This window comes from Hydra viridissima, unplaced genomic scaffold (assembly GCF_058129835.1).
Source record: "Hydra viridissima isolate aposymbiotic clone 2 unplaced genomic scaffold, HvirCarnegie_v1 scaffold_1, whole genome shotgun sequence".
Lineage (NCBI taxonomy): Eukaryota > Metazoa > Cnidaria > Hydrozoa > Anthoathecata > Hydridae > Hydra > Hydra viridissima.
Window position 1 is genome coordinate 700,124 of NW_028324300.1, and position 18,823 is coordinate 718,946.

The 18,823-nt window shown below is 28.9% G+C and overlaps 1 protein-coding gene across 2 annotated transcripts; it reads right to left on the reverse strand.

Moving 5' to 3' along the window:
• Positions 1 to 2,017: 2,017 nt before the first annotated feature.
• LOC149892786 (uncharacterized) lies at positions 2,018 to 17,610 on the reverse strand. Of its 2 annotated transcripts, none has more exons than XM_090070933.1 (13): positions 17,468 to 17,610; positions 10,143 to 10,263; positions 9,845 to 10,039; positions 9,397 to 9,596; positions 8,308 to 8,609; positions 7,953 to 8,185; positions 7,644 to 7,685; positions 7,436 to 7,569; positions 3,420 to 3,483; positions 3,003 to 3,164; positions 2,806 to 2,889; positions 2,525 to 2,691; positions 2,018 to 2,369 (listed from the first exon to the last, which is right to left on the reverse strand). In XM_090070933.1, exons 1-13 carry the CDS (start codon positions 17,573 to 17,575, stop codon positions 2,085 to 2,087), a joined length of 2,097 nt encoding a protein of 698 aa, XP_089927059.1. In that variant the 5' UTR covers positions 17,576 to 17,610; the 3' UTR covers positions 2,018 to 2,084. The 2 variants fall into 2 exon arrangements, with proteins under 2 accessions (XP_089927059.1, XP_089927065.1); XM_090070939.1 differs by lacking the exon at positions 17,468 to 17,610 and adding an exon at positions 11,013 to 11,154.
• Between the last annotated feature and the right edge of the window lie 1,213 nt (positions 17,611 to 18,823).

Below are 18,823 nucleotides of genomic sequence, written 5' to 3' on the forward strand. Positions count from 1 at the left end.
GTGCAATCTGTGATTTACCGGAAAGTGAAGGTCAACCAATGCAAGTAAGCGATTTACTTTTTTTTTTTCCTCGCACTGACTGAATGGAGAGCTAAACCATATGAAATTTCGCTTGCGTTTTGTATTTTTAGTAAAGGCAACTTGATGTTGATAATTAAGTTTACATTTATAGCCTGCTTTATTTAAAGCCTCTTCGAAAGGTGGTGTAGCATTTTTATAAATAAGTTCGTTAGATGAAGTTGAAGATAATCTTAAATCAACACGAGGTAGTCTTTTGATAACATTAGGTGGGTGGTTGGAATCACAGTTGACATAGTTCAGTTCATTATCACATTTCGAGTACGGTCGAAAAGAATTGCCATTTCGATCGAGTGTCACATCGAGAAAATTTTTGATTTTCATATTGCATTTGATGGAATAGCTGATGATTGCCGTTAGGCACGAAACTTCAAGTATATATATATATATATATATATATATATATATATATATATATATATATATATATATATATATATATATATATATATATATATATATTGGGTATCAACAGTATTATGATTGATAAGAATTATAAGATTTTGACGATTAGAGTTAGATTGGTTATTTTTTGATAAGACAAGTTGTTTTTCGAAAGTTTGAATACATTTGTAATTCTACATTATTGCATGCGGTATTGTTGGAATGCTCTTTAATTGTTGATTTTTGCAAGTGCCGTGTGATTTTCTCAGAAGTACCATGTGATTTTCTCAGAAAAAAAAGATCATAAAAAAGTAGAAATCATGGTAAACTTCGCAAGCCGTTCTAAGTGCTTTTTTGGATTAAAACGTCTTGTGTTGGTATGAAGATTGAAAAAAATATGCGCCAGCAAGGTAGGCACAAAAATGGCTCGATTTTTATTGGTCATAATAACTTTGTTAATATATATAACGCATGTATGTTATACACAAGTTTATTTATATAATCCTGAGTTATTTATCTACTAACAAGTGTGACCTATATGCTTATTACTTCTCTTCTGGAAGTTTGGAAGAACATTAAGTTTCGAAATTTGCTGATTTTTTTGAAAGTAAAGAAAAACCTTATTGATTTTTGCAATCAACATGTGAAGTCCTAAGAAAAAATAAATCAACCAACATGAAGATATCATTGCAAATTTCGTAGGAAACCGTTCAAATGTGCTAGTTACTACACTTTTAAAATTAACTTTAAAAGAACATTGTAATTAGATAGACAAGACGACTAGAGATGCAGAGCTCTCCTGAAATTAATAGGATATAAACAAAGCTGAGGTTGTCCAAATTTTAAAACTCTATATATGTATATATATTGTATAGAGAAAAATATTTTAGAATTAGAAGTTCTTTTCCTTATACTTAGAAGAACAAAATGGGTTGTTAAACTGCATCACTAATTTGAATGGACCTCGACCAAAATGGTTTAAAATGCTTCATCATACCGTTTCAGGACGCGTTGATTGAACTGAATACACTGCTAAATTAAGAAATGGATTGCCATGAAGATTAAAAAATATGCAGAATATTAAAATAGTTCATTCAAATCAATTACCGTTTCTAAGTAACTACTATATATATAAGTATAGTAAGCAACTAAACATGCTCTAGCATTTTTTTGAGGTTAGGTAAACGATAAACGTATCAGAGACTTCGTTATAAAGTAATCCGGAGAATATGATCTTATTTTAAAGGTTTAAGAATTTAAGCGAAGAAGTATCGAGATTTACACATTTAATTTGAGTATGAAATGCTCACCATAACGTTGTTGATAACTCTTGAACTTTTCAAAAAAGTAATATGTAATGTTTGTGAGAGAACTCGTTGATAAAAATATTCTCATATTATGAAATAAGGAATAGTTATTATATGGAACAAAGCGTTCTTGCGTTTGAAAATCGAAATATTTTATTTCAATTACCAGTTTAATATATGTGTTAGACTTGCATAAAAATCTCTAAATATAGTTTAAATGGACAAATGGGGAATAAAAATTACAATACTTTTTACAGCTCTATATACTTCAAGAATAACAAAGTTTTGCCTCGCTAATTCATCATTTTGAAGCATTTAGATTTTTGCTTTTGTGATCTTTCTTTTGACAGAAATGTCACTTACAGGATTGTACTGAACAATCTTTAAGGATTTAATTTGAGATTTATCATTTTCTTCTGATGGCTCACCACCATCTACGACTGGAACAGAAACAGGACCTATGTAAGGCCCTAAAGGTGTTCCCTGAAAATTTTCTCCAGTCCACATATATACGGCAAATCCTCCAGGAACACGCATACTTTTAATTTTTGTTCCCTCATTGTGCCAATAGCATCCATGGATGATTAAACGTGGGTAAACCTAGAAATACACGTGCGTACAAAATACAGGTGTGAACAAATTACAGGTGTGTGCAAAGTATGATTTACTAGAATACATTATCATACGAACGAAAACGAAATCAACGAAAGGAAACGAATATTGGTTGTTTAGGAAATGGTGAAAAAACTTCTCACCCCAATCTCAATAAAATCGCACATCTGGGAGAAAGATGCACCACGACAGATCTTTACCATCTCAGAGGATTTCTTGTTACTTTCATAAATTTTCATGGATTTCGTCTTAGGTCCTCCACAAACTTTATCAATGGTGTTTGAGCCGTAAAATGGACCGTAGGCAGTGCCTGAAAACAAAAATTTAACAACATAGAAGTGCAACACTATGAAGATATAATGGCTTATATATTGGCGAGTATTTTGAAAAATACATTCGATGTGAATAAAATTAGATAACAAACCTTTGTAGTCTTCTTCTGTGTAAAGATAAACTTGAGTATTTTCGGGAATGGATATAGATAAGATTTTTTCTGACCATGTTTGTGCTGGGTATAAAAAAAAGTTTTTGCTTTAACAAAACTGAACATTATTTTATTTTTATTTTATCATTAACTAAAAAAAAAAAAAATTTTTTAATAAAATTCTATAGAAAACTTACGAAAAACGCAATAATCCCATTCTGAGTACTGCTTATCGCGTTTCACAGATGTTGCACACCAATAGTCTTTACCTCCAGCTTTCGTGCATTTATTGTATGTTACCCCATCATAAATAAAAGGGAAATGGCATTTCTTTGATTCTTTTGTCAATATGTCTCCCTCTAAAAAAATAATGTTTATAAAGTAGTGAACCAAATGAACCCTCTCAACATCTTAAGAATGCCAACTTCGAACTGACTTACATTTTAAGATCTTAAAACAAAGAAAAAAAGTTCAAAAAAGAAGAAAGAATTAATCTCAATGAAACTTCAATGAGAGATTAAAGATAACACAAAACTGATAAGTTGAATCAAACACAGTTATACCAACTAAAACTGCAAAATATTATTTAAAACGATAATAAAAAAAAAACTCACCATGGCCGCTGACCATTTTCAGATCAGTGTAGTTCTTTACTGCAAGCTCATCGCACCTTCCATCCTTTACAAAATATAAATTATGTTTAACATATTGTTGTCAGCATGTGTACGTTAAACATGGAATATTTTTTGAATGATTACTCTGCATTAGGGTTGTCTAAACAACCATACTGAAAAGTTTAAGTTTGTAGAATAATTGCTCCACACGGAGCAATTTGTGATATTTATTTGCCATATTTTTCTCAATCGCCCATAGATATTTTGCCAGCAAAATTTTAGGCTGATTGAACAACATTTACAGGTCAACCCATTATCAACATTACTTTTATTGTGTCAACAATTGTGATTCTTGTACAATTTTGACACATTGTAAATTAGTTTACTTACTTGGGTGCTAAATTCTAACATGCATGTTTTTATTTTTATTCTATTAAAATTAATATTGAATTCATGTTGAACTGAAATTGAACTATTGAACTCTTTAAGTAAAAAAACTATAAACTAAACTATAAACTGGCTTCGTCCAGTTAGAAACCCACTCCAGAGCACTGGCTGATTAGAAAGCCAATTTCTCAGTTATCTAAAGTAAATTTGCCATGCATGTTGGATAAACTGCAACTGCTTCAGTTTTATCATTTAAGTGAAGGACTAACCTTTCCAGAAAGTTATAAAAAGTCTTGTGATGCAGTTATTTGCATTTTGATGCAAGCCAGGATACCAACAGAGTGGGTTGACTCATGAGTCAGAAAACTGTCAAAGCTGCATAGGACTATCTAGCTATGATGGAGCACAGAACACAACAATGAAAAAGCAACAGGATGTAAGAAGACATGTTTAAGGGTCACCTTCAAAAATTTTTTGACAGTGTGACAATGGAGGTGATGACAGAAATACAGAGCAAAGATTGGGAATTCTTTTGCATATTAAGGGATGTTTTTTTTCCTGGATAAAGAATGGAGTAGATGTAAAGATAGCTGCAAAAGCAGCAAGATGCAACAAAAGAAACAAGAGAGAAAGATGAAAGAAAGATGAAAGTAAGATATGAAGAACATATGACAAAGGGCATTAATTAAATAATAGGTGAATTTTTTTCATTTATGTTTTATTCAGAATCAGAGGAAGATGTTGAGCATAAGACAATTCAAACTCAGCCATAAACACTTGCAACATTATATCATGATCATGATCATGATCATGATCATCATCATGATCATGATCATCATCATGATCATGATCATCATCATCATCATCATCATCATCATCTTCATTGTCATTATCATCATCGTCATCATCATCATCAAAAAAAAAATTTACTTTCCAGCCCCCTATAGTTTTAGGTACTTAGTGTTGCGCTTGCCTCCCAGACTGTGGAGCTGTGTTTGTTCCCAGAGCTGTTGCACTGGCACTTAGCTATGACATTTCAGAAACAACCTTATCTTGAAGTTCAATCAGGTGTTCCAGAATAAAAGAAAGAAAATGGATTGCTGCATTTGATGAATATAATTTTCTTTGGTAGGACCACTATTGCTGCAACAGGGAAGAATTGCTTGACATTGATGGACTAAAGAAAAATCTGGATCAAATAGCTATTAGTTACAGGGAATGGCCAGGACAAACTGTACCCCATTCCAAAAATGGATAGAGAATAGGAGAGGCTTCAGCAAATGCCTTATTAAAATAATTGAGAAATGGAATCTGTGTTCACAGATCAAAGGCCTTGTATTTGAGACAACAGTCATTTGAATGTCCATCTACTGTTCCATTTAAGATATTTCAGAAAAAATAGCCATCAATGAACTAAGATGCTTTTTATACAACAACTGATGAAGTTTCTGAGGATCCAATACTGAAGAACATTCAACAGGAAATGCTTGTCTATTTACTAACTGCTCTTAAAACACGTTAGCCAAAGAATTTTATCTGGAAATTTTCAGTTTTTCCTTCAGTTTCTTAGTGCGCATATAAGCAACAAGAAATTTCAAGGTTTCAGTCAACAAATCATGGAAAATAGATGGCAAAAGCCAGTTACGCACTTAAAACCTTACTTTTTAAGATTCAATTGGCTGATTATGAATCCAAGAAAATCACAAGCTTAACTCTGTTTATGTCAAACAGTGGAATGAAGCACCACTTGGAATCCAAGTTCCTCTCAATGACATTAAATTTTTGTGAAAACCTGAAGACTTATCCAAACTAGACTGCTGCTAACAAGTCACATAAATCATTTTCAAGGCACCTCTGGTTCCTTTCTAAACAACTGGTTGGTATGGCGCTTTTAGATGACAGAGAGTATCAATCAAAGAAAAGATAGTACAAAGTCTACATCGACCAGACACCCATTGACATGTAAAAATAACAAGTAAATCTTCCTTTGATATCCTAATGATAGGAAGTAAAAAAAAGTTTCAGACAATATTTTACCACCAGTACAGTGGACACCTGATCCAGTTTTCAAAAAACTTTTACAAACTGGCTGCACACATGACAGTTGTAAATGATGTAGCTGAAAGGGGAACCAGTCTTATTGAGAATTACAATGACACACCAATAAAGAGCAAGGGACAGAAAAAATTTATTCTTTGATTGGTTACAAACCATAGCAAGAATTTCCCAACTCCATTGAAGACATCAGTTATGTCATAGATTAACTACTGCAGAACCATTAATCTAAAAACTGTCAAAGTTGAAAAACTAAATTCTTAATTTAAATTTTTAATTTATTATTGTATTAACTTTGATTCAATTTTTGAATTTTAATTTTAATTGTAATTTTTATCTTCAGATTTTACCTTCAAATCAATTTTATTTGAGCCTGAAATATTATTTGCTTTCATTAAAATATTTCGTAGTTGTTATAAAAACAAAAACAACCTTGTGAGCAACTGAAATCTGATTTGCGGACCACTGTATTCTGTTATTTCAATGTTTTTGAAAGCAAAATATTTTGGCAAAATAGATTTATTTAATAGTAAGAAATTTAATCAAACATTCCACAATGAAGAAACTAATTTATGCACTCAAGAAATAAGAAACTTAATTGCATTTTCAAACAACATATTACAAAATGCATGTTGCTTGAGAGCACAACTCTATATTTAATCAGATACTTAAAAAAAAAAAAAAAAAGCCAACATTTCAGTTTGATTTATTCCTAACCTAATAGTTTGAAAGGAAAAAAGTATAATTTAACTAAAAAGACATCAAGTCTAATAATTAGTTTCATATGATAAACTAAAAAAATTTTTAGAATGAGAGTGTTAGAAGTAAGTGTTGCTGTTTGGGTTTTTGATTTTCAACAAAGAAAGTAAAAACATCTATATCATTGTTAGAAATTTTAAATAACAAATGATAATGAGTAAATAACAAATTAATGTATGAATATAAACTTGATATACAAGTTTTCTTCATTACATGTCGTGGATAAAAAGTAAAAAAACAAATATCAATGATTATCCAAAAGAGTATTATAAGAATATATGAATTAATTTACTCATGATGCTAAAACTCATATAGTTTTGAAAGAAATCAATTACATTATTCCAATAAAAACTGATTAAATGATTTGAATAAGGTCTAGAAGATGATTAACATTTTGCAATAAAATGTAGTTTAATTGCAAATAGTTTGAATAAAGGATCATTTATTTCTGTGTTAACTTATTTCTAAATTACTCCAAGTTTGAATAAAGAATCATTTATTTCTGTGTTAACTTCAAAACTGGACATGAAATCTTTAAGTATGGATATCATTAATAAAATGTTTGCACAACAACAAAAAAACTTTGACAGACAAAGTAAACTCTTAAGAAATTAACTTAAAAGTCTTTTACAAAACTTTAATTTACTTTCAAATATTATAGATAAATACAAGATAAATGTTTAACAAGCATGAGTTTAATGCTAATAAATGTCTGGCACACATTTAGTTTATCTTTATTTGAAAAAAATAAACAAAAAGGTATTCTTAATATGAGAGGCAAACTGGTTTGATAGCAAGATACTGTTTATTGTTACCTGACTTAGTTTTTCTTTTTCACAAACTCGAACATATTCTCTTTTTTCTGTAAGTTGTGAGATACTGATAGAACTCCATGCACCTGGTGTAAGTCCAATCACAGTTGCTCCAGGAAACGGCCCATAAGAAGCACCTTTATAATGATAGCAATAACAATAACAAACTGTCAATACCAAAAATACTTTTAACAGACTAAAAAAAGCATACCTTTGTAATTGTCATCGCTAAATCCAGTAACTACCAGTCCCTCTAAAATAATTATACCATAAATATAATTATATACCATAAATAATAATTATACCATAAATACAATTATATACCCTAATAATTATACCACAAAATTATTATACCATAATTTGTCTTATCTCTTTAAATAAGAACAAAAGTATAATAAAAGAAAGTTTCTGAAATTCTTCCTTAATCTGTTCTAAAAATTTAAACTAATTACAATTTAACAAATATGGAAAAAAATGCTTAAATACTGAACGAATAAATGCCTCATCAAACATCACTTACCTGAAACATAAAGTGATTTGATGGCACGATTCCATCCAAGAAGGTCATTCTTTTTATGCTTCTTTGGCTCAAGTTTGTAACAAAGTCCAAGTAGTTCTTTTTGAGAACATATAACAACTTGTTTGGTAGCAACTTCACCCGTTGATGATAGAGTTAAGCTAGCAAGATAGGCTTGGAGGGTTGGGTACTTACCAGGTGCTCCAAAATATTGAGCAATGCAAAATCTTTGCTGTCTATAACAAAAAATAATTTTTTTTAAAGATTTAAGACAATGATTGCAAACTTTTACAAAATATTTAATGTAAAAAAGCTCAAGTTTAAATATTGTCAGTGAATACAAAACATCTCCACCTACTTATTATTAATTGGATCCAACAAAAAAAGAAGAATATCTTTGTCTGAAATTTTTTCTTTTTCTGTTAATGACAATAGATTAGTTGCAGTGCCACTTAGACCAACTGAACCAACAAGACTTGCCATATCAGCAATCAGTAGTTGTCGAAGAATGGAGAGATCAGAATAGAGGTTGAGGAACTCCAAGCACCTGTCCGAATTCTCTCTTGCAGTGGATACTTTTTTCTCATCAGTTGGATTTTCCACTGAACAATCACAGTATTTATCAATGGAAAATTTCAGCTGCCCGAAGAAGTTTAAACCCTAAATAAAAATCATTTGCATATTTTTATTTATTGAAAGTCTTTTTAGCTATAAAAAATTTTTAGAGTTAAAGTAGAAAAATATGTAAAAGCCATAACATCATTTGAAATAAGAAAGTTATTTTCACTTAAAACCAAATCACAAAATTGTGTTTTCCCATTTGGAAGTTGCATTATCTTTCCATAAATAAAGGTTTATTTTTATAGTGACTTTTTAAAATTATTGTAGATTTGTATAGGAGAAAAAATTTTTTATTGGAGAGCAAATTTGTGATGAATTTTTCTCTCTTATAGAAAAGAAAAAAGATAAGCATAACTTTGATTATTATTTAATTATTATTAAATATCATGATGATTATTATATTTAATATTTGATAACAGTTTTCTTACATACTATTATTTATGACATCTGAGAAGAAAGAATTTGAAAATGTTGCAAGCAAGTGGCAGAAAAAAGGTGGAAGTAGATCTAATATTTTTTTCTTGTAATGAAACCAGAAAAGTATCAAATAAAAGGAAAAGGATTTAAATTTATAAAAACTTTTTAACAAACTTTCTTGCTTGAAGAACTACTAAATGAGTGACAACATTCATTAGGACCTTTTTTTTTTAATTTTTTTAAATTTCTTAATAGTCATATATATGGGAAGTCATTTCAATTACACTCTATACCCAAACTTCTATATTAAAATAAAACAAAAATGAAACAAGAAAAGGAACTAGAAATTAGAAAAATGAAACAAGAAAAGGAAGTAGAAATTAGAAAATGGAATAAAAATGCAACATACCCTAAAAGCCTGGTTATAAAGCTCAGTTGCTTGGTTTTCTGTTATAGAATTCTCTTCTCGAAACTGATTGATTGAATTTCGAATTGAACTAACAGCTTTCTTCAGCCCCTCTGCTTCAGCTCTCAGCTCATCTGCACGAGCACGAGTTAGTGCTTCATCAATAACTCGCTTTAACATTCCTTCCTGACTCTCTTCCGCCTCTATTTTTAATACATGACAAATATATGTTCAAAAAAAGTAAAAAGAACAGTTCTTTTATAATATCCTAACTTTATTTGGATCTCAACATTTATTGCTTTGTTCAATATCACCAAGTGAATGAAATTTTGGACTTATTTGAAAAAGTAAAGAACTTTTAAAAGAAAGATTTTTTTAACAAAATAAACTTTAATAATAATTCATTAAATTTTACTAAAATTCTTGCTGAATATCAAAGCAAAATCCATACCCTGTGACCCACCAAACAGACCAAATACCATTGAAACAAGACTTAATACAGTTGAAAGTGCAGCACCCATTGGACCTGCCAAACTTGCCAGTGTTCCAACAATACTCAGACCACCAAGAAGCATATCTTGCCAACTTCCACTGCTGATGCCACTGACAAGCTGAGTTAAACCTTCTCCAACACCATTTATTGCACCTGTAAAAATGTTTCAGAACTATTGCTTTAGATAACACTATTTGTTTACATTACATATACTTTACACAACAAAGAAAATAAATAAAATTAGTAGGATTTTTACCAGCAACATCTTCATTGCCAAGTTTTTTGAAAGTTTCTTTGGCATTTTTGGTACTTTCTTTAAACTTTTCTTTCTTTTTCTCATACTTTGAGCCTCCATTAGGATTTAGTTGATTGGACTTCTATATTAAAAAAAAGGTAGAATTTTTTAAAAATAGCAATAATTAAATATTTAAATAATTAAAAATAAAAACATTAACAGCAATAATAATAAATACAGTAGCATTAAAAGTAATAAGAATAGCAATGATAATAATAATAACAATAATAATACTAATAACAATAATAATAATAATAATAATAATAATAATAATAATAATAATAATAATAATAATAATAATAATAATAGTAATAATAATAATAATAATAATAATAATAATAATAATAATAATAAATAATATAAATAGTAATAATAATAATAATAAAAAATATAAATAATAATAATAATAATAATAATAATAATAATAATAAAAAATATAAAAAATATAAATAATAATAATAATAATAATAATAATAATAATAATAATAATAGTAATAATAATAGTAACAATAATAATAACAATAATAATAATAATAAAAGTAATGATAATGATGATGATGATAATAGTAACAGCAACAACAATAAATTGTTAGTCTCATTTGGTCAATACGTTGAGAGTACACCTGTCCAGAAATACATATTTCAGAAGAGCCCTTTTTATTTATTAATTGCCTTTTTTGGTAGAGACTGCAGCAATCATTGTTGTTCAGCTCAATAAACACTGTTACAAGGACAGTAAATGTAAATAAATATAAACTATTAATCATATTTTTACTCTAACATTGTTTTGTTGATAAGTTATGATTTCGAATAATATTCAAAATATTATACATTTGTATCGTCATCAGACAAGACAAAATCACCATTGGAAATATTTCTAAACCAAAGTTGGCACTTATTGACCTTCAATACGTCTACAAACACATCATAAAATTTTCTGTTGCGACTGTTGCACTAACTCACGATCGAAAATAGAACAGCACGCAATGACGTAAATGTTCTTCAGTTGGTTGATCGTCCGTCTGGTGTAAAACCAGGGGCCAATGCAATAAACATTTCGAAGTTTTTTTCGAGAAAAAAAATATTTCGTAAAAACGCAATTTTTTAACTCAAGTGTACTAATAGTGCAGCAGATTAGCATAACAATTGTGCAAGAGTGGATAAAAGCATGAAACTTTTTCTAGATGTAGAAAATAAGTATCCAATGCATTTAAGATATGGTGACACGTCTAGTTTTACCAAAAAGGTATGGTGAATGAGCTGGAGAAAGATAAAGAATAATTAAGTCACTTTTCACGGAATATTTTTTTTAGTAACAAAATTTTTAATAAAGTATTGTATAATTACCGCATAGTCTAAGTTTATCCAATCATATTGCACTTTTAAATAAACGATTTAAAAAAAAAACGATTAAAACAAATCACATCACAAATAAAATATAAAAGTTTTGAAAAATAGATAAACAATATTTATCGATTAAAATTAAGTTTATAGTTATTTTTTATATCATATATATATATATATATATATATATATATATATATATATATATATATATATATATATATATATATATATATATATATACGTATGTATATATACGTATGTATATATATATATATATATATATATATATATATATATATATATATATATATATATATATATATATATATATATATATATATATACGTATGTATATATATATTATTTCTAGGCCTCTATACATATATATTAAGGCCAAGCTATATATTGTTGCACATCCTATTTCTACGTAGAATGAAGTTTTCGACAGGCCTAATCCGATTGATGGGTAAAGTGTATTTTCTGCCAAAGTACCTCTGCAAACAAGTTGATATGGATTTGGATATTAAAGTCCGGGAGAGTGTTATTACCTTGGGTGATTCTACATTATTGACCAAGTTGAGCGACACAGATTTAATTGCTCAAGAGGCTAAGTATCACACTAAGTGTCTCAATGACCTGTACAAAAAAAAACGTACTTTTGATAGACGCATGCGTGCTGAAACGCAGCAAGTAGAAGATGAAGTTGACTGTGAACATGGCATTGTTTTTGCTCAGTTGATCGTTTACATTGAAGAAACAAGGTCAGAGAATGGATCACACCCATCTTCAAACTAGCTGATCTAGCTAGACTATATGCTGATCGTTTGTCCCAACTAACTGAAAATAGGCTACATACACCAACTTAGCGTATGCATAGCACACGTTTGAAAGAAAAACTACAAGCCCATTTTCTTTACATGCATGCACAACAGGAAGGTTGAGATGTTTTACTTATTTTTAATTGTGACATTGGTCCAGCATTTCTTTAAGCCTGTCAATATGACTGTGATCGTGATGCAGTGTGTTTGTCAAGGGCTGCGTGGATTATACGCATCCAATATGGATGACGCTTCCTGAAGTTGAAAAATGCTGTCCTGAGTTAATTCAGTGCGGATGTAGGACAGGTTGTACAACACGCCGCTGTAAATGTGTTCGTAACAGCTTAACATGTACTGCTCTTTGCAGTACATTTTAAGCTGTTACGAACACATTTAGGAGAGTGTACCAGAGATTGAAATGTAACAATGTATAGATTAATATTAACTAATATGCTTGTTAAAAGTTGTTTAGGCTTCTTAGCTGCTTTAAACTTTTTTATTGAGTAACAAGTTTTTTAGAAATATTTAATAAAAAAATTAAAGACTTTTTTTTAAAAAAAAAAGCAGGAGGGGAGGGAGTATTTCTTGGGCAAGAGGGCCGTGCTCAAGCCCCTTTCCCACTCATTGGCGCATATGCGATCAATATATACTTCGAATGATCTACAATCCCTTAAATTTAGGCCAAGATTAGTTAGACGGACTAAAATTTGATAAGGTTTTTATAAATCCAAGATGGCGGTAACTGCCATCATGGATTCAAGACAGTTCTGGTCATGCTATGGTTTGCCACCATATCTTAAAATAATCAGCATAATTTTCTGATTTTTTTGTGAAAATTTCATGCTTTTATCCACTTTAGCACAATTTTAGTCATTTTTAATGCTAATCTGCTGCATTATAAGGCGGGAAACCAGTTTTTTTCTAAGAAAAAAAAAAAGCCGATAGCTTTAGTTAAATTCGATTGGATGTTTCGTAAATAACTTATACATACCGCGGTAAGCTTCGGTACCGAGAACTTTATAATTTAAGATTATGCAAACCGTATTTGGCGTCAATAATTTCTTTTGTATATATAAGCAATTTTTAAAAAACAGTTCTGTTGCGAATGACGCGTAAGATAACTTATATGATAAATTTACCGAAAACTACAGCCGAGAATATTGAGGAAATATAACCGAGTAAAATACAACCGAGACTCATTTTTATTACATTTGTCTTTGGCGCAACCGAAACATAATTTATTCATGAATTTTTATTACTTTTTAGTGAATACGATTGCAAAATGTTCACATAAAGTACGTGACAAACTTTTTCACTAAAGCGTTTGTTATAAAAAAAAGCAAAGTTTTTTTTATTGTAAAACAGAAAATATTGGGTTTTTTTTAATTTGTGAGTTGCATGGTAACTTGAAAGACTTTGTCACGATGTGGTTATATGTATCAAAGCTCAACCGATTTTCTGAAGTTTAATTTAAGCAAAAATGAGCCCCAGCCTTTGTGCGCGAACATGTTTTGCAGAAAGTATTGGCTTTATTCTAACCCCAACTCTGTCCTGGAGGTTGCTTATAAAATATATATTTTAATTGCATCAAAAAGTGCATTGAAAAACCTTTCCAACGATACCAAATATGTTGCTTTTTTTTTTGGCTTTTGAACGAAATATCAACTAAAGCATAAATGCAGTTTTCGCTGAAAAAAACCTGGTTTCCCGCCTTAGTACACTTGAGAAGTAAATTTTTTTTCGTAAAAAAATGCGTTAACTCGAAGAATTTATCGCTGTTTGTGTTTTTTTCGGCCATTGCTATAAAGCATAAAACGTATACATCACTAAAATTAACGGACTTTTTTTATCCGTAATATATAGTAGTAATATAATAGCAATTTTTATTTTAATTTTTATTTGGTAGGCCTACTTAATAAACTTTATTAGTTATTAAGTAGGCTGTGCTGTCTATTCTATTTTTTAAATAGTTTTACATTCTAGTATTTGGTGTTTAAAAAAACTGTGTAAAATTAAAATAGGAACATGGATTTAATTTTTTCGGATGAAGACATAGATTTCGAAGTTGCAGCTTGAGCTTTGCCACCGATTGCCTCGAGAGGTTGGTGTTTAAAACATTACTTAAAATTACTAAATTTTGATGTTATTTTAATGATTTTTTATCGAACAAAATCAGAAATCATACCAAATAGGCGCAGAAATTATATTTTTGTTTTGTTTTTCAATTTCATTTTAGTTTAATGGCCGCTTTTTTAACGAAGATGTTTCTGACAACGTTTTTCGAGCGCAGTATCAAGTCCCAAGAGCTTTATTAGATTTTTAGAAACTAGGCTTAAAGATGATTTGCAACATTATACTAAGCGAAATAAAAGCATTTCAGTACGTTTCCAGAAAATGGTATTTCTTAATTTTATTGGCACAAATGTTTTTTTTCATGTTCTCATGGAATCTCTACCAATACAATTTATCGTATTATACACAGTGTAGAAGAAGCTATTTTCTATGTTAGTGTATTAAGTTAATAAAACTATTGAAAGTATATATATATATATATATATATATATATATATATATATATATATATATATATATATATATATATATATATATATATATATATATATATATACACACACACATACATGTAATTATACATATTTTTATTTAAATAGTTTGCTAATTAAAACATACTAAGCTTCCCAAGAAGAACCTTTATGTTTTCTCTGATCTTTATTGTTAGTAACATTTTAAGTTCTTTAGACAGCCTTTTATTTTGTTGTGTATTTGTGTATTATATGGCATATTTGTGGACCATTTATACTTTTCTTTAGTCAAACACAATGAAAAATTTGTTTAACCAAAATAACTATCGAAAACCTACATAAATAAGCATGGAATGTTAAATTCATGCATGCATTGTTAACGAAACACAAAAAGGAACTGAATAATCGATTAAATGCAGATTTTAAGTAATTAGTTTATTATGGAGTTACCAAAATCCTTTTCAGTTTTATCTATAGAATAACAACATAAAAACACAAACAAAGAATGTTCAAAGATTTTGAAACGTTGTTCCAAGAATGGCCGCTAAAAATCACGAAGAAAATATATAAAATTGAGATCAAAAATTTATCTGAAGATTTTTTTCGAAAAAACGCATCTTTTATCCGAAAAGGCGATTCCCTTGTTCGTTTATACCATTGGATTAAATAGCGAAGTTTTTATCTTAAAAACGGAATTTTTTGAATGTTTATAGCAATGGACTTTTTTTTTCTTCGCTTTTTACGGTAAAAACTTCGTGTTTTACGGAAAAAACTTCGTTTTTTATGTTTATAGCATTGGCCCCAGAGCAATAAAATCGTTTAAAATCACTTAAGTCACTAACTTTAAGGTCACAGATATTACATTGCGCAATAAAACACGTCAATAGGTATTCACGTTCTGAGCCTGAAACAAATATTCCAAACTAAAAATGATTACTTATGGGACCCCTTAGAGAACAACTAACTTCCTCTCTAAAAAACCGACTGATGTATGAAGTAAGTTGGTAGCTAGGTCTATATTCTAAGCCCGAAAAAAGTGATTAGTAAACATACAATGCCATGAAGAATTGAAGGTGGAGTTGACTAAATGAATGGATAAAATGATTTAAATTAAGGCGGTCAAAGAAAGAAGAAAAGTGGAAAAAGTATTTAAAAGTTTCATACCTCAGCAGATAAAGCAACTGTTCCATGATTTGGAAAGTACTGCGGCTGCAGATATTGAAAACATTCTCAAAGGTGCCGCTGTTGGAAGAAATATATGTCATATGTGGCATGATGCTGACGCTAACAACCAAGATTTATTCTATGGCAGACTTCTTAGATTGAAAAAAAGAACAGTCCCATATATATAGTTTCTTTTTGGGAATCAAACGAGAATGAGAATGGTGATGGTGTTGAGTTCAATTCTTCATGGCATTGTATGTTTACGAAATGCTAGTGTATAGTAATTTTAATAAATCAGTATAACATGAGCACTTGGTACCTGCCATTCCCTTATGTCTTGTCTATGAACAGATCAATAATTTTTCATTATCATAAACAGATCTATGCTTTTTCATTATTGATGTTTTAATGGTAAAATGTGATCGATTTTTATGATTCCCACTCCAGGCGCAAATCTAAGGGGTGGCCATTTTGGCAATGGCCATATAGTTTAAATTTAACGGCAGCCACGTTAGTTTTGGGTTTTTTCGCCTAAGGAATATCCCTAAAAATTTTAATTTGTCTGCCGTAATTTACGAAATTGGCTATAGAAATTCCTGCCAAGTCTACAACGGTTCTTATTATACGTTACCGACGTTTTATTCAATCAATAAATGCTGTGAAAAAATGTTAATATATCAATCTTTTAGCGAAATTTAAATCGTGAAAATAAAATTTGGCCACAGTTACAAATTACTGGATCCGCGCCTGCACTCTTACTCCAATAAATTTTAATCAACTTTTTAAATGAAAAGCTTTTATTAAAGTTCTGTGCAAAAACAGCATCGCAAAAAATAAGTAAAGTTTAAGATAGCGTAATAAGGTATAGAATTATGATTACGTAGAGCGTATAATTTTATAATTTTATAATGGAGATAATTACATGGAGATAAATCTTATAATTACACAGAGATTATTATTACGCTTTTATACGCGATATTTATCATACAAATTTATAAAACTTTGTTTTTTTTTTTTAATTCATTTATTAAAAATATTTTTTATTTTTAATCAATATGATAAGTAATTAAAACACTAAAATTTTTTAAATTATTTTTTATTAAAGCGTTTTGTTGAAGAAAAATTTAACAGAAGCAAAATACAGCGCAAATAAATAATAAAGTTCCATTGCAAAACTACCGTTAGCCAAACATAAAATTTTAATATTTGTCTCAGTTTTTCTCAAAAGAAATTTTCTTACTTAAATCGGCATAACCTTTTGTAGAATCATTCGTTTTTTATGAAATTTTCACCATTTTAATACTAGTTTAAAGCTTTTTTTTCCAATGATATATGATAATTAAATATATAAATAATTTAAAAGTTTTATGCACATACCTACAATCATTATTATAAATGTAAGAAAAAAACGAACCTCAAGAATCTGCTGTTCAAAACCCGGCGAATCAAGGCCGGTTTTTTCTTTGCCATATGTCGTCGCAACACAAATTGCAGCGAAAAGCAGCAATCCAACCCTGAGCATTCTTGTTTGATTGAAAAATAAGAAATATTTTAAAACATGTCTTAGAAAAGCAAAACTAATAAATATATTCTCCAACGCGTATTGTATGTTGATTCCACCATATATATATATATATATATATATATATATATATATATATATATATATATATATATATATATATATATATATATATATATATATATATATACATATATATATATATATATATATATTAAGGTGACTCTTAAAACAACATTTTTGAAAAAAACCTTCTCCTACCCCTTTAAATTGTTCTGTATTATACTAAAACACAGGTTTAAAGTTTTTATGAGCAAAAAATATATTTAGGGGTAGCTCAAAACCCTTAAAAATTTGACGGGTCCCTAATGTATTGAAAAAGAAGCGAAATTATACAAAAACTTCAAAAAATAAAAATCAATTTACCTAAAAAACATTTTTAAAAAAATTATTTTCAAAAAACTTTAAAATACTGACTTTTTTTTTTCAGCTAAAAAACAATAGTTTTTATGCATTTATATCTATAAAAAACATTTTTATAAATTATTATTTTCATTTTTGAATTTTTTATATAATTAAAAAAATTTTAAACCTAGTGTTTTAGTATAATACAGAACAAATTAAAGGGGTAGGAGAAGGTTTTTTTCAAAAATGTTGTTTTAAGAGTCACCCTAATATATATATATATATATATATATATATATATATATATATATATATATATATATATATATATATATATACATATATATATATATATATATATATATATATATATATATATATATCGCGCGATATATATATATATATATATATATATATATATATATCGCGCTTCATTTCGATATAAAAAAAAAGGTCACCTCCCTTAATAGAGGGTACCACTGTTAAAGATTTGAAAACCTCAAGGGGAAAAACAGCAGTCACTTTTATGGTTTCAAATTAATTTTTTGTTATGCTACGCTTTCTTCCTTCAAATGTTTGCCATTGAAGTAGACCATTTTTTTCACACGATAAAACCTGATTCATCCTTGGTCATCCTTAAAAGCTGATTCAAAACAAACTTGTTTGATTATCTAATTAATAGGGGATAATTTAAAAATTTTAAAAACTTTTTTCCCCTGTGGTTTTCATGTTTACCTTTTAAATAAAAAATGAGTTTTTAATTCAACACGCGAATTTTAGAACCGATGCAATCACTTCGAAGCGATTGTTTGCAAATTTTACTTGAAGAAGCGAAATAATGGC